The 27905-nt window shown below is 37.1% G+C and overlaps 1 protein-coding gene and 1 pseudogene across 1 annotated transcript; both read left to right on the top strand.

Moving 5' to 3' along the window:
• The first annotated feature begins 12241 nt into the window (after positions 1–12241).
• LOC122124234 (amine sulfotransferase-like) lies at positions 12242–23728 on the top strand. The gene is made up of 7 exons (XM_042698992.1): positions 12242–12336; positions 13176–13325; positions 15147–15355; positions 16332–16458; positions 17301–17395; positions 21668–21854; positions 23378–23728. Exons 2-7 carry the CDS (start codon positions 13184–13186, stop codon positions 23497–23499), a joined length of 882 nt encoding a protein of 293 aa, XP_042554926.1. The 5' UTR covers positions 12242–12336; positions 13176–13183; the 3' UTR covers positions 23500–23728.
• A 1414-nt stretch (positions 23729–25142) lies between these two features.
• Positions 25143–27592, top strand: LOC122120411 (annotated as a pseudogene).
• The last annotated feature ends 313 nt before the right edge of the window (positions 27593–27905 follow it).

The following is a 27905-nucleotide window of genomic DNA, read 5'->3' as shown; positions in this document are numbered from 1 at the left end:
GTGTTGGATCTTGTCAAATGCTTTTTCTGCATCTATTGAGATAATCATGTGGTTCTTATCCTTGCTCTTGTTGATGTGATGAATTATATTAATTGATTTGCATATATTGACCCAGCTTTGCATCCCTGAAATGAATCCTGTTCGATTCTTCCAAATTCTCAGACTTATTAGCATAAAGGTTTGAGAAGGATTCCCTTATACTGTTCTGAATCTTGGTTGTTTCTGTAGTGATGTTTCCATTCTTATCTCTAAGTTTGTTTATTTGGATGTGTTCTCTTCTCTTTCTGATAAGATTTGCTAAGGGTCTGTCAATTTTGTTAATTTTTTCGAAGAACCAACTCTTTGTTTTGCTGATTCTATGGTTTTTTGGATTCTACTTCATTCAATTCTGATTTAAATTTTAATTATTTGTTTCCATCTACTGGATTGGGGTTTAGCTTGCTGCTCTTTTTCAAGGAGGTTCCAATGTCTCATTAAGTTGTTGGTTTCAGATCTCTCCAATTTGTTGATGTAGGAATGCAGAGCTATAAACTTGCCTCTGAGTATTGCCTTTGCTGTGTCCCAGAGGAGCTGGTAATTTGTGTGTTCATTTTTTTTGTTGAATATCATGAACATTTCTAATCTCTTCTATGACCCACTGGTGGTTCAACAGTGTATTGTTCAGCCTCCATGTGTTACAGGACTTTCTTTGGTGACTTTTGGTGTTGAGTTCTAATTTTATTCCCCTAGACAGTGCAGGGCATAATTTCAATGTTTCTGAATTTGGACAAGTTTGCTTTGTGACCTAAAATATGGTCTATTTTGGAAAATGTTCCATGTGCTGCTGAGAAGAACGTGTATTCTGAGAATGCTGGGTGAAATATTCAGTAGATGTCTGTTAAATCCAGTTGATCTATGTAGTTGTTTAGATCTGCAGTTTCTCTGTTGAGTTTTTGCTGAGTTAATCTATCTAATGGGGATAGTAGTGTGTTAAACTCCCCAAGAATTAGTGTCTTTGATCTATGTGAAATTTGAGAGAAAGTAGTGTTTCTTGGATAAATTTAGGTGCTCCATTGTTTAGTGAATAGATTAGAATGTAATATCCTCCTAAAGTAGAGATCCCTTAATTAGTATGTAGCGACCTTCTTTATCTCTGCTCACTGATTTTAATTTGAAATCTATTTTATCTGCTATTAGGATTGCAACTCCTGCCTGTTTATGGGGGCCATTTGCTTCGTAGATTTTTTATTCCAGCCCTTCACTTTCAGACTATGTTTGTTTTTATGGATAAGGTGTGACTCTTGAAGGCAGCAGATATAAGGATCTTGCATTTTAATCCAACTAGACAGTCTTTGTCACTTAATTGGAGAGTTAAGTCCATTAATGTTGAGAGTTAGGACTGAGAGGTGTTTGGTAGTTTCTGCCTGGAGGCTGTGACAACTGGGTTCTTCCTATGGTTCTTGGATTTTCAGTTTGGGTGCAGTTTCTTGGCCTTTACTGTGCTCTTGGTTTTCTTTTTTTTTTAATTTTTATTTTTATTTTTTGTGAACATACTGTACAGAGGGGTTACAATTACATGAGCAAGATAATGAATACATTTCTTATCAAGCATTGCAGCCTCCTCTTTTGTTTACCCTTCACATCCCTTCCCAGTGCTCTTGGTTTTCTATGTGTAGGACATCTTTAAGTATCTTTTGTAGGGTGGTTTGGTGGAGATATATTGTTTCAGTTTTTCTTTGCTATGGAAGGTTTTATTTGACCTTCCATTATGAAGGAGAGTTTAGCTGGGTACAGTTGATAGTTGTTTGTCTTTAGGGTGTGGCATACATTATTCCAGGCTCTTCTTGCTTTAATTTTCTCTGCTGAGAAATCTGAGGTTATTCTAATTGGTTTCCCTTTATAAGTGATTGATCTTTTCTCCTTGACAGTTTAAGGTTCTTCTCTTTGGTCTGAATTGATCCTGTGTGGATTATAATGTGATGGTGGGATGTCCTGTTCAGATCTGGTCTATTCTTGTATCTGAATAGGCCTATCTTTTTGCAAGTTTGGGAAGTTCTCTGCCAGGATCCTGTTTAATGAATTTTTTTAGATCATTAATTTCTGTCTCTAGGTGCTCCTCTACACCCATTATCCTCAGATTAGGCCTTCTGATGGTGTCTTCCAAATGTTGAATAGATCTATCATATTTCTTGGATTTGTCTTGTCTTTCTCTATAATATCTAGGCTGTCCTCAATCCCAGATCTTCTGCATGGTCTAACCTACAATCAAGACTTCCTACTTCGTTTTTTTATTTCCTTTCCTTCTAATTGATTGGCTTTGTTGGCTTCAAATTCTTTGTGGGAGCTTTGTTTTAGATCTTGAATGGACTTCTTTTACTTCCTTAATTTGGTTTTCAGTGTTTATTCTCAAATCCCTTAGTTGATTGGATATGGTATCATTGAACTCCCTTTCCTTCTGTAGGGCTCCATTCAACATTCCCTTTGTGGCCTCCCCGGATTCCTTCAGCTGTCTGTTTGTGGATTCCATGAATGCCTCTATTGATCTTTGTCTATTCTCATCTCGCTCGTGCAATTCCTGTATTACTCTTTGACTATTCTCAGCCTGCTCATGCTGAAAGATTAAAAATTAGAATTACATTTTACAATTGCTAACTGCTGATTTTGCTTTTGTAGACTTGCTCGCCCTAGCACTAACCCCCCCTCCCTTCTGGAAATAAGGAATTGAGTAAAAAGTCTCGGAGCCCAGATGCCGGCCCTGGGACAAGGTTTGTGGTCATAGATAAAGAATAAACAAGTAAATTCCCCAAGTGGCCAAATGGGACCCAAAAATGGGACCCAAGAATGGGACCCAAGATAAGGACCACCTGGCAAGTCCAGCAAACTAGGCTAAATGTTAATCAATCACAAGCCTGTTACTATGTGAACTCCCCTAACTCTTACCTCCCAGAGTGACTACCTCCTTTAAATCACCCACGCCAATTGTTTTTACAAAGAGTGTTATAAACTTCCCCACGTAGTAAAAATGATTGCTGGAGCACATAGTGACTTTTAAACGGGCCAATCCCAGGGACACTTGGTGTTATATGCTAATCTTGTGGATTTTGCCTTTAAGAATGCCTGTAACCGCTGCTCAGGGCTCTCCCCCTTGCCGGGGCAGAGAGACCGTTTGTGCAAAGGCTGAATAAACTCCTCTTGCTTGTTGCATCTACTGGTTTGGAGTCTTGGTTTCTGGGGCACCCTCCCGTAGACGAAAGTATCCCAGGAGTCTGGGGTCTTTCAATGCAACTCCTGTATTAATATTTGATTAGCTTCCTCATGCTCACAAGATTCCTGTATTAATTTTTGGTTAGGCTCACTATGCTTGTGAAGTTCCTGCATTAATCTTTAGTTAGCCTCATCTTGTTCCCTATCACTCTCACACTGAGTCCTTTGCAGACTTTCAATCTTTTCATTCACCATGTTTACCAATAGTGTTTGTAGAGCTTTTTGGGAACTCTCCTTTGGATTATTTATTAACTGTTCTGTCACCTGATTGTCATGAGTTGGAGTTGAGATACCCAGACTTGCCATTTTTCTTGTATTTCTCTGGCTTGTTCTGCCCATTTGCTATGAAAGTAACACCAATTTCATGCTAGAACACTATTTTAAGGCAAGCATCAACCAGAGTCCTGTAGTTGTACGGACTGATTGATGCAGTTAAAATGGCCGCAGATACAAGCTATTTCAACAGATATACTCTAATTCAACACCAAATAACCATGGATTAATGGGCTAAGAACGTCAAAGAGGGATTCAGCAGACCAGAAATTCATAGGTTTAGGGAGAATTGTAGGGAAAAAAATAGGATTAGAGGAATGTGGAGAGGTAAAAGAGAAGAGTGAATTTAACCAAGCCCTAATTTCAGAGAAGAAATTGATATAGCAGAGTGAAAGGAAGAGAGAGATAAAGAAACAAGAAAAAAATGAAAAAGCAAAAATTTAATTTCAAAAAATGAAACACAAAAATTATGTAAGTATAAAGAAATAATACTGATAGAAGAAAAGGATAGAATGGAAGGAGAGAGATAAAAAGGAAAATGGAAAAATGAATAAAAAATTTAAAAATGACATACTTAAAAATTATATAAGTATAAAGAAATAATACTATTAAAGGAGTTAAGCCTAAGAGGTTGCAAATTGAGTAATCAATTTCTGAATTAAGTATGCACAGCATGAAGGATAAGGTCTAATAATGGATGATGGGTATATATCTAGAGATGAGCAGAACAGCAATTAAGTCATGCAAAAAAAAAAAGAAAAGAAAAGAGGACCAAAAGGTTAAAAGAGATTAAAAAACAAAAGTAAAAACAAAAAAATCACATACACCTAAAGTAAAAATTGTAAAAGAAAGAAAAAAATAGAAAACATTTTTTTTTTAATTTAAAAACAATTAGGTAGAAAAAAAGAGTTCTTTGATTGTTTTTTGGGGGAGTGGGGAAGGACCTTGTATCTCCCCTGTGTCTGTAACCAGTCTCTGGGTGGAGTTTCTGGTTTGCTTGTGGTGTTTGGTTTTCCTGTGGCTTGATTGGTTTCTTAAGTTGGTTTGTTTGAGCAGGCAGATAATTCTGCCTTACCCAGGACTTTGTGATCCTCCTCCTAGGCTAGTTCAGTGAGAGGGAGACCTGTTTTGAGTATCACAAATGTGGGAGATGGCTGTTTCCTCTAGCTGGGAGTTGTGATGAAGATAGGTTGTGGGTAGGGTTGAAGTTTATCAGCAATCAGCATCTTTTCCCTGAGGGGCTAGCTTCTGAGACATTCACAGAGCCCAGCCTGGAGCCATTCTCAAGATTTATGTTTACTGAGTGTCAATTGTTTTTCTTTTACCCCTCCTGCTGCTGTGCATAGCTGCATTGGGGAGGGGCAGCCTCTGGCTCTGTTTACCTAGTAAGGAAAGTCACTCCTCAGAGGGCAGTACTGCCTCTGCCTGAGAAGGGCAATTTTCCCTGGGATATAAGTGAGCTGTTCAGATTCCTGTTACCAGTTGAATGGCCCCTATTGTTTTCTTTGAAGGCCTGAGTTGGAGCTGCTGCTTTGTCAGTATCAAAGATGGAATTCTTGCCAGGCCTGGTGGCTCATGCATGTAATCGTAGCTACCCAGGAGGCTGAAATCTGAGGAACATGGTTCAAACCAGCCTGGGCAGGAAAGTCCATGAGACTCTTATCTCCAATAAACCAATAGGAAACTGGAAGTGGCACTGTGGCTCCAGCGGTAGGATGCTCCCCTCGTGCTGAAGAGTGCAGGGACAGCGCCCAGGCCCAGGGTTCAACCCCATGACTGACAAAAAACAAAAACAAAGATGGAATTCTTCTCCGATGGTGGGGGAGGGACTATCTTCCCACTGCTGCTCCATGAGAAGGAGTGAGGATGTCTTGGGGTTACTCACTCCGTTCTCTTGGTTTCCAGACTGTCCATGGTCTGTGATCAGCAGGATGAAGATTTCTGCTCCTTGTCAGTTCTTGCTGGCAGTGAGTAGAATCTTCTCCCAAACCACATCTGGTGCCTTTGAACTCTCTCTGTTGATATGGTGGCAGCGGCAGCAGCTGTGATCACTGGCAAGTGCTCAGATCTGTCTCCTTAACCAAGCTGCCTGAATTTTCCCTCTCTGGCCAAACTCTCTGTATTGTGATGTCAATCTGTGTATTTTAATTAGAATTGCTATTAATTTAGAGTTGTTTCTGAGAAGTGTTTTCTGATTGCTATTTTATTGCTATTTCATTATTTTCTTTCCTGATTGATTTTAGTAGGTTTTTTTTTTCACTTTCACCATTGCTAATCTTTGGAAGTTGCTGATTTGAATTGATAATGATTGCTTCTTTCCTAATTCTAATCAACGTGTTTTCATTTCTCTTGTGAAATTTATTTTTTCATAATCTCATGTTTGTGACAGTTTTTCTTTTTTTTTTTTTTTTCAAATTTTTTATTGTGACTTAGTGGTTACATAATTTCCCAAATTTCACAGTATTGTGGGATAGTGATGCTCAGTTAAAGTCACAAACACATTCTAACTTTCCTGGAGCAAATTGTCTATCACAGTCTCTAATATTTATGAGTTCTATGAGCTTTGCGATAGTTATTTCTTTTTTCTTCTTCTTGCATGTAATTTCTTCAATTATCTTCTCTAATGCTGGCTTATTAGTCATGAATTGTTTTAATTTGTGCTTATCCTAGGAGATTTTTTTTTTTTTTTTTTTGGGTCCGGTCATAGGGCCTGAACTCTAGGCCTGGGCGCTGTCCCTCAGCTCTTCAGCTCAAGGCTAGCACTCTACCACTTGAGCTACAGCTCCACTTCTGGCTTTTTTCTTATGTGGTGCTGAGGAATTGAACCCAGGGCCTCAGGCATGCAAGGCAAGCACTCTACCACTGAGCCAACTTCCCAGCCCCCCCCCCTTTTTTTTTTAAAAACTTTTATTTTATTTATTTATTTATTGTCGGTCATGTATTGTCAGTCATGGGGCTTGAACTCTGGGCCTAGGCGCTGTCCCTCAGCTCTTCAGCTCAAGGCGAGCACTCTACCACTTGAGCTACAGTGCCACTTCCGGTTTTCTAGTGGTTTATTGGAGATAGGAGTCTCATGGTCTTTCCTGCCCAGGCTGGCTTCGATCCTCAGATCTCAGCCTCCTGAGTAGCTAGGATTACAGGCGTGAGCCACCTATCCTTTAACATTATAGAATAAATTAGCTGCACATAATATATTTAGTTGGCAATAATTTACTCCCAGAGCTTGAAATACATTATTCTATGCTTCTTTGGATTTTTAGGATTTTTAGCTGAGAGATCTGATGTAATTCTAATGCATCAGAAAGGAAACTACATATCACAGTATATCAAAAAGATGATATTGCTGTCTGATCCTATGGAGGAAGTGGTTAGAATCTTACATGAACCATTAAATGTAAATGGAGCTACTTTACCTGAAAGATTAGGCATTTCAAAATCATAAGGCCAAAACTTTATGCTGGAAGTATTGAGATTAGGGAACTCAATTGTAGGAAGAAGCTACCTAAGATTGTCCCAGGACAATCCTAGAGCAAGTTATCATTCCCCAAAAAGTTTATTTTGAAATGAATCTCTTGATATAATAGATATCTTATATGATCTTAGATTCTGATAGATTTGTTAATACCAGAGTAGCAGTCTTCTGAAAAAAGAACAAGTATCTTTGAACTGCTGTGAGCACTTCCAAGATGCAGCAGTTCTGAAGAACAACTCCTGGCCAAGGAGTCGGTTTCATTTTGTGAACTAGGTGGAGCCTTGATAGTTTCTTGGTTACTGAGGCTCAGCTCCTCTGAGAGATTGGAATATACCATCAAGGCTGAAATTGTTCTTGTGGGATATCCTTCTTTAAGGCATAAAGGAAAAGTATCCATTGATCAGTTCTGATTTTATAATGGCATATTGAAAAGGATGAAGTCAAAAGAAGGAAAATACTCTCCAAAGATTGGTAAGAGAAAGAATATGCCAAAAATACAATTTCATGATCATTTTTTTCTCCTTATTAGATTTGACTTTAATAACTGGATGAACGGTACTGACATTGATTTACACAATACTTGCATACAAAAGTCAAATCGAGTTTACACTCCCACCAACAATGCAGCAGTTTCATGATCATTAACAAGGAAGAGATAGATACTACTTTTAAGGAGGAAGTAAATTCTTCAACCATAGAAGCATGACAATGAAAAATTTATAGTAAGTGCAATTTGGAGAATTATCTCTCCCAGCTGAAAGAGGAATTGATAATGGGTGAATAGTTGTGGACATAACCATTTGTGATAGAAAAGACAGGACTGGGTGCACTTGAATTGTGACATGAAGTCTCTCAAAGAACAGATGAGGGATCACTAGTGAGGATCACAATTCATTTTGCTCTCAAGAATTAATGAGGGTTAAGATGTTTGGGTTAAACAGATAATAATTTTCCAGTATGGAAGGCTTTTGATGGAAAAAGTAGGAAGCACAGCCTACTTGTGGTCATTTTTCATAGTACCCAGCCATGACAGAGATTTGGCAATGAAATTTATTTAAGAGAATGACAGGTCTTGGGTTTTTTTTGTTTTTTTGTCGGTTGTGGGTCTTGAACTCTGGGCCTGGGCGCTGTCCCTCAGCTCTTCAGCTCAAGGCGAGCGCTCTACCACTTGAGCTACAGTGCCACTTCCGGTTTTCTGGTGGTTTATTGGAGATAGGAGTCTCACGGTCTCTCTGCCCGGGCTGGCTTTGAACCGCGATCCTCAGATCTCAGCCTCCTGAGTAGCTAGGATTACAGGCGTGAGCCACCAGCGCCCGGCAGGTCTTGGGTTTTATAGGAGGGTAGTTTTCTTGTGTGGAAAGATTAAGGTATATATTGATGACAAATGATTGATCTGGAGCTGCATTCAGAGAATTGCCTTTGAGGTACTTTTTTTTGGGGGGGTGCTGGGGTTTGAACTTGAATCATCAGTCTTTCTAGGCAGGTTATGTTATCACTGAGCCATAAACTCCTGTTTACTGCTGCTTATTCTTTGCTTCCCTATCTGGCATACATCTGGACATCATTCCATTTTATGGCCTACCTAGGCACACATCACCGTTTCCGGCTCTCCATTCACAATGGGTCTCAGAAACTTTTTCTGAACTTTGTCCCAAACCATGATTCTCCCAATCTAGACCTGCCAAGTAGCTAGGATTACAGGTGTGAGCCATCAGCACTCAGCTTGAAGAACTGAACTTTTTCATGAAACCCTAAAGCTTTTCCTTGGGGTTGATTAGATTTTAGATAGGAAAGGATAAATTTCTAGGATAGAATGACCAAGTGATAGGTAGACATAAGGATTTAGAGCTCAGAGAATATCTTGTTTTGAATTTCCTGTAACAATACCTTCATCCCCAAGATTCCCTGCTGATGTTTGAGGTGAAATTCAATCTTGAGTGTGCTTTATGGGGGGTCAGATTACTGATACTGTAATAGCGATTGCAGTAAATCTGAAAATTAAGTATGTGGAGATTTTAGCAATGTGAAAAATTAAGTAATAGGACGCCTTTCCGTCTATTTGTGTCTTATCCAGCTACTCAGTTTTAAGTTTAGAGATCTTTCACCTACTTCATGAAGTTGATCCTTGGCTACTTTTAAATAGAGTCTCACTTCCCATCAAGGTATATGCCTGGGCCCTTTCCCTCCTGTTTTTTTTTTTTACTTCATGTCATAGATGGGATGAAAGGTGCATGCTACCATGCCCACCTTGGGGGCTCCTGGACTTTTTCAGCACAATCCTCCCAATCTTAGCTTCCCAACTAGAAGGACAAGCATAAGACACCATACCCAGCTATTTTTGAGGAAGGGTCTCTGTCTCTCTGTCTCTGTCTCTATCTGTCCCTCTGTCTCTCTCTCTCTCTCTCTCTCTTTCACACACACACACACACACACACACACACATTTTATGAGAAACAAGAGACAGGATCGACATTCACAAGGTTAAATCATCTGCAGAGTACACACTATGTCCTTAATCCTTATCAGAGAGATTTGTTCATTAAAAAGATTAGAAATCTGTAATATAAATTACTGTACTTTATTACTCTGCATATTCTTTGATCCAGAGGGCATAGATTAGATCTTACGATGTGTAAATAATAAGCAGTTACATATATGGTTGAGCAAATGTTCATATGAATAAATTACATAATTGTTCTTATGGTGGTATATAGAAATAAATTTCATGTTATTATCATGTGCACAGAATACATTTCCATGCCCAAATGAGAATATAACATGTTGGAAAGGATGAGAATGAATCTCCCTAATTGGAATATTTAGAAGCTCCTTCAAAAATACATTCAAGGAAAGGTGGCATATTTTCCATTAGCAATAATAAATTGAGTTTTGTGTTCTGATATTATCCTAAAATGGTAGCATAATAGAAGGAGTGCAGCTCTTGTTCTATTTCTGTGAAGAATGAGGTCTGGACATTCCTAAATACATCTATTTCTCCCTATGAGGATGGCAAAATGTCACTGCTGTACATCTCACAAAGGTCAGAGTCTTGCCATGAAAAAAAATAAAGCAACTAGAACCTGCCATCCTTGATAGCCAGTTTTGCAACAGAACAAATACACGGATAGACAGATTAATAATAGAACAAGATGCTGGACACTGGTGGTTCATGCCTGTAAGTCTAGCTGCCGAGGAGGCAGCGATGGTAAAAACTTAGCCCAGGCAAGAAAGTCCACGTGACACTTATCTCCAATAACTTTCTCAAAAAAATAAAAAAGCCAGAGTGGAGCTCTAACTCAAGTGATAGATCACTAAATTTGGGCAAAAAAATCTCAGGGTGAGTGCTTAGGCTGAATTCAAGCCCCAGGACCAGTACAAATATGTGTGTATATACAAGACAGTATGTCCAAAAACAGACCTGAAGAATGGACCTGAATCTGAAGTCTAAAAATATTTACTTACCTGCAATCATAGCCAAGCATTTGTCCAAATCATGTTGTACTTGTAGCTGTACAACATACTTGTTCTAAGTTCTGTAATTGTTGCAATTGAGTAAATGTGATATTTGTTCTACAATTCATTCTAGGTAATTACAGTCCCTGTAATTATTGATATATTTTTCCTGGTATCAGCAAAGTCTTATCTAATTTACTCAAGCTGAGTTGCAGGTCATTTCGTAGAACACTCCTCGTTGGTCAAAACAAGTTCTGTAGAGAGTATTTATTCTTCAGCAGCACTCAATTCCTGCCGTCTAAACGTTTCATCAGAGGAGGTTTTGCTTCATTGGCTGATCGACAACTGTGAGTAGTAAAAGGCAGGTTGAGAGTGTCTTGCAGGTTGCACCCCCTCTTCCACATAATATGTATTTGAATTTCCCCTGTGTTTATTTTCCCTTCTTCTCTTTGTACTATGGTGAAAGAATAAGAAGCTTTAGCCAACCCTTGCTACTTCTACAATCTTTTTCATATATATATATATAAATCTATCTATCTATCGATGTATCAGAGATTTCAAATAATACACTACCCCTGTCTATCCCCTACATAAATTCCTCTCACACTGCTTTTACTATCTCATTTCTTGCCACAAATGCCTTGAACTCTCTCTCTCTCTGCCTCTCTCTCTGTCTCTCTCTCTCTGTCTATCTCTCTCTCTCTCTCTCTCTGGTGTAAAAAGCACACCAGTTGAGGATCTAAGCATAATAAATATCACAAGCGTGGGGGAAGTTTCATTCAGAATGATTGTAGTGAGTACTTGACATTCTCTTTTTCTCAAGATTCAGTTTCTGGAATCCTTGATGAATGTGTAGTGGGCTATTAGGAGGTGTGTGGTAGTGATCCACACTTCATTTTTGCTTTTCACCTCAACCTTATTTTTCACTTATGTACTTATTAATTTGTCCATGGGATAGACACTACCTTTTAAGGACAGAATTCTCTAAGGTTTCCCTTACAATGCCATCATCAAAATAGCTCTGTATCTATCTCTCTTGAAGTCGTTTGTTGAGATCCATGAACCCAGCTCTTCTAGTCCTCGTACTTAAAACTCAGGATTCATAGACTTCAACTTCTGGAGAACAAAACGCGTAAATGGTAATAAGATCTTAATTACAACTTTCAATTCAAGACAAGTCACAGCCCACAAAGCTTTACCCAACTGATTCTAATAGGATTTCTACTGGTTCTCTGCAAATGACTGAAGATGGATTTCTTCTATCAGGCCAGGGTATTTGGATGGCAAAAATGTAAATGTTGTTTGTTGACATGTCATTCAGACAAATCCAAATTTTCAGCTTTTTGGTGTGCACAAAAATTTCTTTAAAAAACAGTTTAGTATGTACCAGTTCTTTTTTTATTGCTAAAATACCATACAGAGGGGTTACAATTACATGGACAAGTTTTAATGAGTACATTTCTTGTCAAGCATTGTTGCCTCCTCCTTTGTTTCCCCTTCCCATCCCTTCCCATCTCCCACCCACCCTCCCTACCCCAGCCAAAGTTGTAAATCGTTTAAATAGGGATACAGGTGGACCCATTGCAACAAGATGTACAAGTCGTTATGTCGAAAAATGAACTTTACAACTTTGTACCAGTTCTAAAATGAATGTTCTTAGAACTTACTCTTTTGCATACTATTACCTATTTCCCAACCAGTAGATGTTTCTCAGGCTGATTGGATAAAAATAATTTGGTTGGTCCAGATTTTGAAAAGATTTTTTATCTGTGTTTTACTTTAAAGTTATATCCAATTTCAGATTTAGAATCTTCTGTTAGAAATGATCATTTCCATGTAGTATCTTGGAGCCATTTGGAAGAACATTCGTAGAGTAAAACCAATTGGTATCAGGTAAGAATTTTCCATTATTCATTTGAATAATGGAAAACCTGAACCTCCCATCCCAAACCTCAGAAGCTTCTTCATTCACATACTAGAAAAAAATACAAACAAAATCACATTTATTAAAGAGTTTCTATTTTTGAAAGTTTCTATTTTATGTAAACAATAAGAATAGAAAATATTAGTAGGTAGTGGTGGCTCATGTCTATAATTCTAGATACTCTTGAGTCTGAGATCTGAAGATCTTCACTTGAAGCCAGCCAGGTAGACACATCTAAGAGATTCCTCTCCAATTAACAACAACAACAACAAAACCCTGAACTAGAGCCAGACATGGCTCATATTGTATAGTTCTGCCTGAGAGAGAACAGGCCAAGCTATCGTGCAAGGTCTTGATTTAAGCTTCAGTACTGGCACAGTAAAAGAAAATAACTAAAAAATAATAAATAGAAAATAATAAGGAACTCTAAAAAGTTTAAACTCTGTAGCCATATTGTATTATCCACAACTCTCAGTCTTGCTAAGCTGTGCAACTTTGAATACTTTAGTTGGCTTCTCTGTTTCTTCTTAATTTTCTCATCTGTTTGTTTAGAATCATGATAATTCTTTCCTAGGACTTTAGGAGAGTCTGCTTAACTTTTTTTCTTCATATATAAAATAGGAAAAAGTTTTAAAAAACCAACTTGGATTGTTATGAAGTTTAAATCACTGAATATGTGTAATGTGTTTATTATAGTAAATATTGATACACAGAAACTACTTAAATGAGGCTATGATATTGAACACTCATAAGTAATAGTTATTATAAAATCCAAAGAACTTGAGAATTGTATGTTCTTACTTGCAGGTGGAATAATCATGGAAAATACAAATGAATACTTATTAAACTTTAGAGGCTATAATTTTGAACGCACTTTAGTTGACATCGAGTTCCTTAAAAATATAGAAGATTTTGAAATTAGGGATGATGATGTTTTTGTAATTACATATCCAAAATCTGGTAAGTGAAAATAGTGGGTCATCTTTCGTTGTTTGGTTGGTCTTGGTTTTGTTTGTTTGTTTGCCCTGGGTATGAATAAGGGTACATTTGTTTGGCCCACTTGCTTACTCATGTGTTATTCTACTACTTGAGTCACAGCTCCAGTCTAGCTTTTTACTGATTTTTTTGGGGGAGGTCCGGTCATGGGGCCTGAACTCTGGGCCTGGGCACTGTCCCTCAGCTCTTCAGCTCAAGGCTAGCGCTCTACCACTTGAGCCACAGCACCACTTCCAGCTTCTTTCTTTTTGCTTATGTGGTGCTGAGGAATCGAACCCAGGGCCTCATGCATGCAAGGCAAGAGCTCTACCACTGAGCCACCTTCCCAGCCCCTGCTGATTGTTTTAAAGATGGAATCTTGTGGACTCTTCTCTCCAGATAACCATAGTCCTGCAGATCTCAGTCTCTCCATGATCTATAATCACAGATGTGAGATATCAGCACTGTGCCGTAGTAGGCCATTATGTGCTAGTCATTGCTTTGGTTTGGTAATATAGGCATAAAATTTGCTCATTTCCAGAAATCAGCAGTAGCTTATTCTATCGTTTGAAATCAGAGAAAAGTTATACAAAGGGACTTTAATATAAGGCCATTTGCATTTTATGTGTTGTCAATTTTGATAACAAATACTGAGTCCTACTGAGTAGGACTTGGTAAATACTGACCTACTGGCTTAGTCTGTGGGATAGATTTGAACCAGCCAGAAATCATTTCACCAAGTAGTAAATGCTTCATTTGTGAAAGATGCATTGTCTCCCATAGAGATTAGTTTTCCAGCTAGATGTTTGTGGCTCATGCTTGTAATCTTAGCTACATGGAAGGCTGAGGACAAGAGGAACATAGTTTAGGACCATCCAGAGCCAAAAGTTCAGAAAACCCGCTTCTCAACCCTTATCTGGATCAATGCCACATACCTGTTACACAAATTACATTGGAGGCTGCAATTGAAAAGATCATGGTGCCCAACCATGATTTTTGGGTAGGATTTGAGTTTTTTTTTTTTTTTTTTTTTTTGGGTCCGGTCGTGGGGCCTGAACTCTGGGCCTGGGCACTGTCCCTCAGCTCTTCTGCTCAAGGCTAGTGCTCTACCACTTGAGCCACAGCACCACTTCCGGCTTTTTTCTTTTTGTTTATGTGGTGCTGAGGAATCGAACCCAGGGCCTCATGCATGCAAGGCAAGCACTCTACCACTGAGCCACCTTCCCAGCCCGACTTGAGTTTTTTTTATAATGCCTAAGCAGACTAAGAAGTAGAGCTGTGGTTGAGGTTTCACATAAACTTCTTTACTTATGAGGTAACTGTCCCAAAACAAGAAGGCAGTCAAACATGATCTGGCCATAAAAATAAGTAGAAATCATTTTGAAATACATTACTTCACTTCAAGATTGGCTTTGCCTTTTACCATTACCACTAGATTCACACAACAAAATTAGACAAATAAATGAGCATCCTTGGAGTTATGAAAAGAAAAAAGAACACTATTTTAAGATGAATGGCCTAACAGTTGACATTTGTTATTAGAAAGACTTGAAGCTGGGCGCTGGTGGCTCACACCTGTAATCTTAGCTACTCAGGAGGCTGAGATCTGTGAATCATGATTCAAAGCCAGCCCAGGCTCCTGAGGAAAGGCAGTGAAACGCTTATCTCCATTAAACCACCAGAAAACCAGGAGTGGTGTTGTGGCTCAAGTGGTAGAGCGCTAGCCTTGAGGGAAGAGCTCAGGGACAGCGTCCAGGCGCAAAACAACCGACTTGATCACTGAAAATAAGATTATTTATTTTTCAGGTACTATATGGTGTCAGCAGATACTCAGTTTGATTTTTCACGAGGGGCATCGCAACGGGACTGAAAACATAGAAACACTAGATAGAGTCCCTTACTTTGAATACAATATTCGTAAATTGGACTACGTCAAAAGATCATCACCTCGCCTCTTCTGCACCCACATTCCATATTATTTAGCACCTAGAGGCTTGAAGAGCAAAAAAAATAAAGTATGTATGGAGTTCACATAGACAAAATACCTTCTTTTAGTGCTGTATCTTGCTATTATAACACACACCGCTATGAACATTTTTGTCAAGTCCCTCGCACCCATCTGCATTTGACTCCCTAGGTGTATAACCAGAAATGCAATTCCAAGTACTAGAATGTTCAGTTTTATGGAGTAGTACATATTTCTGAAGAGTACATGTTCATATTTATGCATTTATGCTGAAGCCAGTAGTAGATGAGTTATTTTTTTAACTAGTAGGTTTGCCTGTCAAACTTTCAAATATTTGTCAATATGGTCATTTTTCCATTTGTTACTTGTTTCTGAGATGTGGTCTCCCTAACTTTGCCCGGACAATCTTCCTGTTTTACATTCTGAAAGATATATTTGTATAATATCTAATACCTGATTAGATATTGCATAACTTTAGATATTATATAACTTTATGGTATATTTCAACTTAGTTGATAAAAGTCCCACTGACTTTTCAGCCCAGGCTGACTTAGAACCATGTACCTCAAATCTCATTTTCCTGAGTAGCTAGGATTGCAGGCATGAGCCATTGGCACTTGCTGCAAATTATTATTTTTAATGTGTTACTGTTCCTTTTTATTATATATAGAGAACTATTTGTATCTACCTAATGAGATCCTGTTTCACTATCCCCATTAGTACCTTGGCTACAGAATGTATCATATATCACAGAATATTCATGGCTGCAATGGTTCAAACTACTTTTCAATGTTTATCAACACTAAAAGTAATGTATTTTGCTTTTACAAATCTGTCCTATATTCTTGCCATATGTCATGGAAATAAAAGCATTCATTATAACAGTGTAACAGTAAGAAAAAGTTTATAACCACCTACATTTCCATGCGTGGATGGAAATAATGATTGATTTCTGTATTAAAATATTATTTAGTTAAAAAGTCCTGTAAAAGTAACCAAGAATTTTTTCATAATTCATCTTTCAGATGCTTTATATCTACAGAAATCCTAAAGATGTTATGGTCTCATTTTTTCATTTTTCAAATTGGATGGTTAAATTAGAAGCCCCAGATACCATAGAAAACTATATGAAAACGTTTCTAGATGGAAAAGGTAACCATGAACCTGTTTACCTAGCAACAAGTTAACAAAGGAATGCTGTAACAAAGTAAGACTACAACTTATTCAAGTTTTCCACCTTCGGGAACACATTTCACAATGATGGAGAACAATTCAATGTATATAAGTCATCAAAAATGCACATTAACTTTCCATGCTGCCCAACAGTTTTTCTGTTCTTGCCGTATCATTTGGGAATTGTCCTGTTACAAAGGCATATTGATTAAGAACTATTTTGGTCAGACTAAGGATATTTACCAATATTATATCAATTTATATGAGTTTGAGAGAAAGATAGACTCATTCATTCCAGCATAGCTAATGTTTGGCTGAAAGCCTTCTCTGTTGTGGAGCTGTAGTAGGCCTTACAGGGCAGCTGAGAAGCATGGATTGGTACAAGAACCTTGCAGAATTTGGGGTCAGGAGCTCACTCCTTTAGAAGATTAGATTCATGTTCTGTCTCTGTTGAGAGATAATGTTACTATATTGATATATTTCAAATAAGAAGGGAAATAGGGACAAAGGTATTCTCTTCAGGAGAAGGATATAGGAAAATGAAGAGACTGGTCTTAAAGATGCCTTCTAACTTAAACCCATGGGTTTCTTGATTCTGTATTGTTGCTCTCCTGCGTGCATAAAGTTTGGAGAGGCAGATTTATATGAAAATCATGTGATGCCTTCATAAGACAATATTTTAAGACAGACATATGTATATCTAGTGGTGGAATCTTTGTTTTTCATTTCTGGCAATTGAAAACCAAGAAAGAAATTGTACAATTTGTTTCTCAATAAGTGCAATGCCTTGACCTTGCTACTCATTAAAACTTTCCCTTCAGTGGTAGGAAGCCGGTGGTTTGATCATATTAGAGGCTGGTATGAACACAGACATGACTTCAATATTCTGTTCCTGAGCTATGAAGAAATGAAGAAGGTAGGTTGAAAGGGTAATACATTTTGAATTATTTCCTTTTTTTCTCTTTCCTCTTTAGTCTTCTTTCTATCCCCAGACATTTTTATGCTTTAGTTACTTTCAGATAAGATCTCACATTTTTCCAGGGTTGCCTTCAGACCATGAGGCTCTTATCTATACTTCCAGTATGGGTGGATGTATCAGCACACACTACCATGCCTAGCTTGTTGAGATGGAATCTCACTACCATTCCCCTGGTCATATCTTAAACTTCATTTCTCCTAATTTGTGTCCCCTGAATAGCCGTGTATTATCAGCAATATACATATCTAAACAATTTGCTTAAATTTAGGCTTTGTAGATTACAGGTGGTTTGTATGAAATTTCATAGGTGACTGTATATAGTGTATTTTGAGAAAGTTTGCCTTAACCCTCATCTGTATTTCTTCCCTTTTAGAAGTAATATTTGGTAGGTTTCCCAATGCAATCTCTATACATATACATACACACATGTAATTTATACACGCATGCATATGCACATAAAAATACACACATAAGCATGCATGTATACATATATGTACACATATACATGTATATCACTTATGTTTATGTACATATACATAAATAGATGTGTAGCTGTATATATACATATATCTGTATACATACACACACACATATAAAACATACTTTGCTTTCTTTGACACATGGTTCCTTCTTATTTCTCCTCCTGCTCCCTTTGAACATCCCAATAGTCTCTCTTTTGCCCCCAAGTCCAGTTGTTCTTGGTTTTCATTTTAGATATAAATTTTCTATTTGAGCAAGAACATGTGACATTTTGTTTGGAGGCTGACATATTTCACTCAATATAATAATTTCTAGTTCCATTCATTTTCCTGAAAATGACATAGTTTCATTCTTTATGGCTATGTTTATTTCCCATTGTGGACACACACCACATTTTCTTGATTAATTTGTAAATTGTAGGGCAACTAGATTGACTAGATTGGCTATTGTGAATAATGCTACAATAAATATTAGTGAATGTTGGTTTATACTTTCTTAGATAGAGGCCTAAGAGAATGATAGGGTCACACCACTGTAGCTTTTTAATGATCCTCCCTTCTGATTCCCATAATGATTGCACTAGTTTTTATCCTCATTGGCAGTGTATAAAATTCCTTTTCTTTCACATCCTCATCAGCATTTCTTGATGAAGTAAATGAGTAAATGAAGTCTCAGTTTCATTTTGTTTTTCATTTCCTTTTATGACTTAGTTTGTTGAATGTTGCTTTGTTTCTTAGCCATTTGTATTTCAGAGATCTCTACTTCATTTGTTCATTTAATCTAATAATTTATTCTTTTTTTTTTTTTTTGCTGATCATGGAGCCTGAACTCTGGGCCTGGGCACTGTTCCTCAGCTCTTCAGCTCAAGTTAGCACTCTACCACTTGAGCCACAGGACCACTTCTGGCTTTTTCTGCTTATGTGGTACTGAGGAATTGAACCCAGGGCCTCATGTGTGCAAGGCAAGCACTCTACCACTGAGCCACCTTCCCAGCCCCTTATTTATTCTTTTGATTTTTAATTTTTTGAGAACATTATATGCTCTGATATTAATCTTTCATCTGAAGAAAAGTTGGCAAAATTTTTCTCTGATTCTGTGAGTTGCTCTTGACTGTGTTCATTGTTTCTTTTGATGTGCAGAAATTTTTAACCTCTACACAAAAAGTCATAAAGCCTTAAAGAAATAAATTTAAGTGGATACCAGATGCTTCTGGGTTGAACATGAAAACACAAGACATTTCTAATATTCATTGGTTGGAAGAATTATTATTGTGAAAATTGCCATACTACAAACAATAATCTACAGATCTAAGGCAATCCCCTTCAAAATCCTAAATTTATTTATTACAGATATAGAAAACTGAATCCTAAAGTTTATGTAGAAACACAAAATACCCTAAAGAGCCAAAGCAAACTATTTTAGTCTGTTCTTGTTTATTTTTATCTTTAATAGTTGCAAAAATGGGGGTTATGAGTTGCAAAAGGTGGGGTTATGTCTATTTTTTTAATTTTTTTTTCTTTTGGGTCCAGTTGTGGGGCCTGAACTCAGCTCTTCAGCTCAAGGCTAGCGTTCTACCACTTGAGCCACAGCACCGCTTCCGGCTTTTTCTGCTTATGTGGTGCTGAGGAATTGAACCCAGGGCCTCATGCATGCAAGGCAAGCACTCTACCACTGAGCCAACTTCCCAGCCCTTTAGATTTTTTTCTTTTTCTCACATTTTTTAAAATCTAGAAAGGGAAAATATACTTATTTATTTTTAAACATATTATTAGCAGCATCAATTAGTTGCACAAGGTGATTAAATGTTGACATGTCCATGTAGAGGTTTTTCATCTCTTTAGTTAGCTTTATTCACAGTTACATATATATATATATATATATATATATATATATACTGTGAATAAAATTGTTTCTTTCTCATTTCTTTTCCAGCTGATTCATGGTTAGTACATAAAACAGCTATTCATTTTTGCGTCTCAATTTTATGTCCTACTACTTGATCAGATTTAGAAATTTTTTGGTCAAGTGTTTAAGAGCTTTTAATTATGGGATGATATCATCTGTACCTAGGGTCATTTTGTTCTTTCCTATTTGAATCTTTCTTTGTTCTCTTGTCTTATTACTCTGGCTAGGAATTCTAGTGCTTTATTAAGGAAGCGTGAGGAGAATGGAATCATCTCATTTATGGCTTTAAAAGAAATGTTTCAGTCCTTCCCCACTGAATATGATGCTAGCTATTCATTGTTATATATACCTCTTATGTTGAAATATGTTCCTTCTATTCCTAGTATCTTCAGAGTTTTCTTATCATAAAAGGAAGACTTTTGATAAATGATTTTTCTGCTTTTATTGAGATGATGGTGTGATTTTCATACTTGGTTCTGTTTGCTGCATTACATTTATTAATTTGCATGTATTGAAATCATCCTTGCATTCTTTAAAGGTGATTAGGTATGATTTTCTGGAATGTTTTTATTATCTTTAAGTAGTTGTACAAAGGAGATGCCATTCAACAAAGCAGTTTATGAATGCAGTGCATCTTGGTCAATGTCACTCATTTTAACATTCCCAGCTCCCTTCCTAACACACTCCTCTCACTTTTCTTAATTTTTAGGTTATGTATTGATTATTTTTGCCTTTTAACAAAGCAGTTTGTGTATATAATGAATTTTGATCTGTGACATCCTTTCCACATCTTTCCCCCTTCATCCCACCCTTCCCTTTATTTTTCTCAATTCTGTGGTATATACAATAAATTCTTGCCTGTATTCTCCCCCCTTTCCCTTTTCCTTCTTCTACGCCCTCTCTTCTTGGTCTCACATGTCCCTTTGAAAGTATTTTATTGAGAAAGTTTCTATGTTAATAAAAAAATTGTTCTTTAATTTTCTTTTTTACTTTTTTAACCCTTTTTCTTGCCCTTAACCACTTTAGTATTAAGGTAAAACTAGCTTAGTAGAATATTTAACTTTCCTTCTGCTTCTATTGCATAGAATAGTTTGAAGAATATTGATGCTCAATCTTTAAAGTTCTAGTGGAATTTGGAAGACAATCTATCAGGTCCCAGGGCCTAAGACTTTTCATTACTGCTTCAATTTCATTTTCTATTATAGATCTTTTTATGTAGTTCATATTCTCTTGATTCAGTTTTGATAGGCTAAAATGCATCTGGAAATTCATCCATTTTCTCTAGATTTTATAATTTATTGGAATATAAAATTCGAAAGTATTCCCTAATAATTCTTCAGGAATGGCCTTTTGAACTGGGAATGTGGCTTAGTGGTAGAGTGCTTGCCTAGCATGCATGAAGCCCTGGGTTCCATTCCTCAGTCCCACACACTCAGAAAAGGCCAGAAGTTGTGCTGTTGCTCAAGTGGTAGAGTGCTAGCCTTGAGCAAAAGAAGCTTAGGGACAGTGTCCAGTGCCGAGCCCCAGAAGTGGCAAAAAAAAAAAAAAAAAAAAGCCTTTTTATTGTTTGTTTCTTTTGATTACTAGTTTGTTAATTGGCTTTCTTTCTGTACAAAGATGTTGAATTTTATTACAATCATGTTTTTATATAAATGAAGATAATAAAGCCAGTTTCCCCTCCATTTTGTGATAAACTGTACTGATTTATTTTCATATGCAGTGCCACCTTGCACTCTATAAGTAAGCCTTCCCTGACCACACTATGTTTCACTGTAACTCATGCTCATCTGTGGAATAACTTCTCATGCCTTCAATTCATTTCAGGACCTCAGAAGTTCAGTGATGAAAATTAGCAAATTTTTCGAAAAAAAACTGAGTGAAGAAGATATAGATGCTGTGGTGAGACAGGCTACATTTCAGAAAATGAAGTCTGATGAGCGAGCAAATTATCTTACCATTTCACAAAAGGAAATTGGGACAAGAAACAATGATGGACATTTTTTGCGCAAAGGTGATGCTCGGATTGTGTTCACTTCAGTCCTTGGACTCTAGAAGAAATTATCATATTTCTAATATGTTTATCCTACCAGTGTTTTAGTATATAACTGACAATTTCACCTGTTTCATAAGTAAAATCATTCCTATAGATGACATGACTTAACTCTTTAATAGTTTAAAGTGGTCATATCTGAAGGCAGTGGATATATTAGACCAAAAAGATTTGAATTCTTGTTTTCCTTTATTTATACTAGATGTTTCTAGGAGTTAAGCTCTCTCCTTTTTGCTTTTCCTCTCTCCCAACTTCCCTTTTCCTATACAACTTCCCTCTCCCTCTCTCTCTCTCTCTCTCTCACACACACACACACACAAAATCCTCTATGGACTTTTTCTGGCTAACTAGAGATAAACTCTCTCACATTTCCCTTTCCAGCCTAGCTTCAAACTGAGATCCTCTGAATCTCAGCTCCCCAAGTAGCTAGCTAGGATTACAGGCATGAGCCACTAGTGATTTCTGATTCAACCTATTTGCCATAAATCCATTCATTTTTAAATGAAATTACTTCTTATTGTGATCTTATTACATGTCAGGAGTTGTTAAAAAATTAATGTTTCCTTAACGGATATTCCTGAAATTTGGGGGGAAATGTTGCCATTGGGGTTTTTTACTCAAGACCTTTGTTTGCTCTACTACTTGAGCCATAAACTAGCCCTCATTTAAGTTAAATTAAATGAATATATTCTAATCAACAAATACTTCTATTTCACTCACATTTTATTCTTTAACTCATTATCACTAGTGTGATAATAAGTTTACAAATAACTATTTGGGTATTGTATGGCAATTGGCCTTGATTTTGAAATTTCATAATTTTTTCCTCCATTGCCATTTAATGTCAACTGCCATTTAACATTTACATTTCTTGACTAAACCAAAAGGCAATTCTCATACCCATCGTAATGGTTTGCTATATGTTCCAAAAGCCAACAGTAGTGTTGATGCAATTTATCTGACAGCTAAACATGCTCTAGTTTTTATTTTACTGTAAATGGTGTGATGATTGTTTCAAGCTCCTGTCAAGTAACAAGTGACCTTGTACATCATTAGTTGAGTATCTCTGTCTTGCTTTTGCAATGTAGAAAAGAAGAATATATATCCAATAAAATGTATTAAGAATTCTATTGATAGAGGTAGTTTGCTTAGCCTGATGCTTGACATACAGTAAATAATATATATGTGTTTATATATATATGTATATATATATATATATAAAAAATGGATTTTTTTCTTCCAAAAATGGTGGTAATTAGGAAGGGAGCAACTGAAGAAATGCTAATATATGGGAATATGAACTTTAATTATATTTATAATATTCCAGAATTCCCAAGTTTCTTTTTTACTTATCCCTCTATTTTAAGTAAAAGAATAAATTCCATTAGCTTGAGTTAAAGAAGGGGCTGCAATGGATGGGTGCAGACGTTGCCTGACAGTTTTGCTCACTCTCCTGTGTGTTCTCCTTGTGCTGATCCCATTAGGCATTGTGGGCGACTGGAAACATCACTTCACTGTGGCGCAGAATGAAAGGTTTGACAGAATATTCCAGAAGAACATGAAAGACTTTCCCTTGAAGTTCATCTGGGATTTAAATGAGGAGTAGAATTGTAGTCACAGCGTGGAAGAAAAAAAAAGCAGCCAGGAAAAAATCATTTTAAATCATTATTACAAAGCTATCTTAATGAACAAAATCAGTAATCTATGCTTAGAACTTTACTTGACATGAAATTATTGAATGCCTTGAAATTTCAAAAATTGAATTGATTTGGGAGATAAGCAGCATTGGAACCCTGAACAAAAATGATCCAACATATTGCATAGAACATGACTCGTAGATGTCTTCAGAGAGCATTCTTTAGTGTACAGCTTTTCTGCCTCTGTAATTGAATTCAGGATCAACTAAACATTAAAAATCTTTTAAGTTTGATCATTAAACTTTAATTTTTTGAATTAAAATAATATGATAATTACAATGTGGTAGTAAGTGGAATACACTGAGAAGTAATTTATGAACCTATGCTTCTTTGTGATAATATAATACTTCACAGTGAAGATCAAATCATCAAAGAATAATTCATCAACTCTTGGTTTAATTATTAACTAGTAGATAAAAATTTATCTTTTATTTTTAACTAGTGGATAAACATGCATTTCTTTTTGTACTCACTAAATCTGTGCCACATAAATTTACAGAATTTTTATTTGCTTGTTTGGTTGTAAGAGGAATGAACTCAGGGCCTCACATTTTACAGGGCAGGCACTTTACCACTTGAGAACATGAAAGACTTTCTCTAACTTGTTCCTACATTGGTTATTTTTGAAGTAGGGTCTCCTTTTATGCCGAGGCCTGACTGGGCTGTGATCCTTCTTGTGGTTCCCTATAATGCTGGGGATGATAGGCTTATGTTACAGTACTCAGCCATTGTCTGTACTTCTGGAGCTGAAGTAACAGCCGCTTACCATTACATCCCTCATCTCTCGGATATTTCTGCCTGTTTTAGTGTCAATCAATTTTTGTTACCATGGATAGTCTTCTTTTCCAAGGGAATGAGGATCAGGGAAAAGAGTAAATTTCCTGCAGCAGGAGGGACTCAAGCTAGACCATAGAAGGAACTTTCTGCCAGTGAATAGTAACTCAGTAACTCAGAGACCTTGAACTTTTGATAGGGATTATCACAAGTCCAAAGTTAAGACCAATTCTACCTGTACTGAGCCAACACTATTATGTTACAAATTGGCGTGCCAAACTTTAAAATAAACAGGTACAAAGTTCAAAAAAGAAAGTGAAAAACAAATCCTAGATTAAATCTAGTTTACATAATAGTTTTGAACCAAGAATATAGATTTAAAAGTAATGAAGTAGGGGCTGGGGGTTTAGCTCAGTGGAAGAGTGCCTGCCTGGCAAGCACAAGGCCCTGAGTTTGGTCCTCAGCTCTGGGAAAAAAAAGCTATAAAAGTAATGAAGTGAACAAATCAAGTGAACAAGCAAAACTAGGTCAGACCTATTGTAATTATTGAGCATTTGCTTTTTAAAAAAAATTTTGTGGTTGTGTCTTTCCCACAGGGGTTTATCCACACACAACATCTAGTTTTAGCAATGGTGTAAACATTTTCTTTGTTATCTATAGTTTGATAAACTTTCTGTGTGGCCCATGTAACCAACACAAGGATTTCTCCCTTGAAATGCCTATCAAAATTTATTCAATTAACCACAAACCAGGCCACACTAAAGCGATCAGCACAACCATGTTCATTGCAGTCCACACTAAAGCGATCAGCACAACCATGTTCATTGTAGCATTGTTTACCACAGCTAAGATATGGCATCAACCCAGATGTACCTCCATGGACAAATGGATCAAGGAAGTGTGGTATATACACACAGTGGAATTCTATGCTTCCATCAGAAAGAATGACATTGTCCCATTCATAAGGTAACAGTAAGACTTATATTAAGCAAAGTAAGCCAGGCCCAAAGAAACATAGGTTGCATGGCTTCCCTCATTTGTAATAGTTAGAATGTGCCTACAAATCTATAAGTAAAGTCAATGGATAGTAAAGGTCAAAAACATTACACTTGGGACATGATAAACAGGACTCTAGACATTCACACAAGGGCTAAATGGCTATGTGCATATGATTATATGATGATTCTCGAAATGAACTCCAAGAAGTGGGAAGACGTTTTTTTATTTTACTTTTTGTGGTTTTTTTCTTCTGTCCCCCCCCCCCCCTTTTGTCACTCTTTGTCATGTATGTTAAGTTTTTCTGATTTGGGGAGTGGAAGGGGAAACACAGAAATGGTGGGACAAAGGGTGAATGAATTGAGCAGTGATATTCACTAGCCACTATGTTGTAAATGAACTATACAATGTGGGGGGTTCAGGGGCTAGTGGGTTGGGAGGGAAAAACTGGGAGAAAACGAGGGAGGAGGTGCTGCTGTTAAAAAAGAAATGTACTCAGTACCTGACTTATGTAACTGTAACCCCTCTGTACATCACCTCTACAAAAAAAGAAAAAGATGTCCCGACGTAGCTTATGAAGTGCTTTAGGAAAGCCTCTACTAGTTATCCTATAGAGGAGAATTTTATTGAAGAGTTGAAAAGAAATAAGTCTTTGTTTGTCATATAGCAACAATTTATTTTTAATTTTTTATTGTAAAGTTATTGTACAAAGGGATTACAGTTACATGAGTAAGGTAATGAGTATATTTCTTATCCAGCATTGTTACCGCTCCTTTGTTTTTCCCTACCATCCCTTCCCTCCCCATCTCCCCAACTCCTTCCTCCCCCCACCAAGTTGTAAAGTTTGTTTTCAATATAGTGTCTTGTATGTTTCATTGTTATAATGGGTCAACCTGTATCCTTGTTTCCCTTCCCCAGCAACAATTTATTAACACATATTTTGTAACTTTTAGAAAGATTTTCTCACAGAAAAATGATTAAATCAGTTTCCATGACAAATTTAAGTAACTCTAGAAGCTCACTTACTTTGTTTCACCTAACTTATGTATTTCTAAAAGTTATGACTACATTACTAATGAAGAGTTACTTAACAAATACTTAGCATTTCATGTTATTTCGCTATATTCAACTATATTCACTGTCTCCATCTATTCTCCCCCTCACTGAAACCTATCCCTATTAGAGCCTGTTTTACCTTCTGCTATTCTTTTCTTAGTGTATATTAATTTTGCCAAGGAGTTTCAACATATTTTGTATATGCATATATTGTTTTAACCCAAATAACCCTCTCTACTGCTCTCTCTCATCACATTCACTTGCCCATTGTTTAACACCTGCTGGTGAGATTCTTCATGCTATCTTCATACACAGTTGCAATGTATTTTTATTTTAGTCATCCTTCATCATTCTCATTCTTCCCATTCCCCTCATTCTCACAGTCCCATAGTTAAAGTCATATTACACATATACATGTCTGTCACCATATATAAATTATATACACTATACACACTATATGTAGATGTGTGTGTCCCCAAAACAATCAAGAGAAAGCAGTATTTTTCATTTTGAATTTGTCTTATTTAATACATCATGATTATCTGCAGCTCCTGGATTTCAGTGTATTTCCTCATTAGAAAGAAACCTCAAATCTCCTAGCCACAAGCTGTCTGGAGTGCACCGACTGGTCTTTAAAGTGTGGCAAGTCATGTCTCCTCCTGCCATTTACTGACAAGGGTTCCAGCCTGTTCATGACCTTACAACAGATGTTGAGTTTTGAGCATGCATGGTCAAGTGATGAAAAACAAATCAAATCTGGGATATGGTTGGGCAAGAATCCTACTATCGGGAAGCAGCTGGAGCACTGCCAGCACACATTACCAGATGTGAAACCTTTAACCCTGACTTCATGGTTAGAGGCTGCCCACCAGCACTCCAGCTCCAACATGGTTATCTTGCTCATCTAAGAGTGAGGATGTGCTGAGAGGGAGGAGAGGCCTTTGCTCAGGTGCATGGACTTATATTCATAGAGTGTAATCACAGGCTAAACCAGCCTGCAATGTTGAAGAGGCCTTCATTAAGACAGCCTAAGAAATATATAGGAAGATCGAGCAGGATGTCCACAATGAGGAAAATGACATCAAGACTGGACCCCAACAGTCAACTGCAACATCAGTGGGACCCAGCACTTCATGCAACTCTCATGAAGTAGGCTTCCACTCTGGTTGCTGCTGAACATTTGGCCTGAACCGTTTTTTCTTCCCGGAACAGCTTCAGACCAATAGGCTTAAAGAAAGGGCCTTCCTTACTTTTGCTGAAAACAGCCTCTTACTTAAAAGACCAGGGAAGAATTTGGGCCTTACTGACCTGTCATTCTTCAGGGACAAGAGCATTCATACAGATTTGGGCCCTTTTCCTTGTTTTTAATTTCTGCATTAATAGTACCAAAGTTGATTGTAACAGTAGTTTTAAAAAATACAGAGCCATATACAATCTATTCCTCACCAAGAATTAGCAGCAAGGGGCAAGGATGTGTTTACTGAATTGC

This window comes from Dipodomys spectabilis, unplaced genomic scaffold (assembly GCF_019054845.1).
Source record: "Dipodomys spectabilis isolate Male_0828 unplaced genomic scaffold, ASM1905484v1 ptg000001l, whole genome shotgun sequence".
NCBI classification, from domain to species: Eukaryota; Metazoa; Chordata; class Mammalia; order Rodentia; family Heteromyidae; genus Dipodomys; species Dipodomys spectabilis.
The sequence above is the reverse complement of the archived record's forward strand: the minus strand, read 5'-3'. Positions and strand labels throughout refer to the sequence as shown.

Bases quoted from the DNA above. Each gene is read 5' to 3' on its own strand.
- LOC122124234 (XM_042698992.1), top strand. From the start codon at position 13,184: ATGGAAAATACAAATGAATACTTATTAAACTTTAGAGGCTATAATTTT. The intron at 16,459-17,300 runs GTAACCATGAAC...CTTTCCCTTCAG, and splicing joins AACGTTTCTAGATGGAAAAG to TGGTAGGAAGCCGGTGGTTT. The intron at 17,396-21,667 runs GTAGGTTGAAAG...AATTCATTTCAG, and splicing joins GCTATGAAGAAATGAAGAAG to GACCTCAGAAGTTCAGTGAT.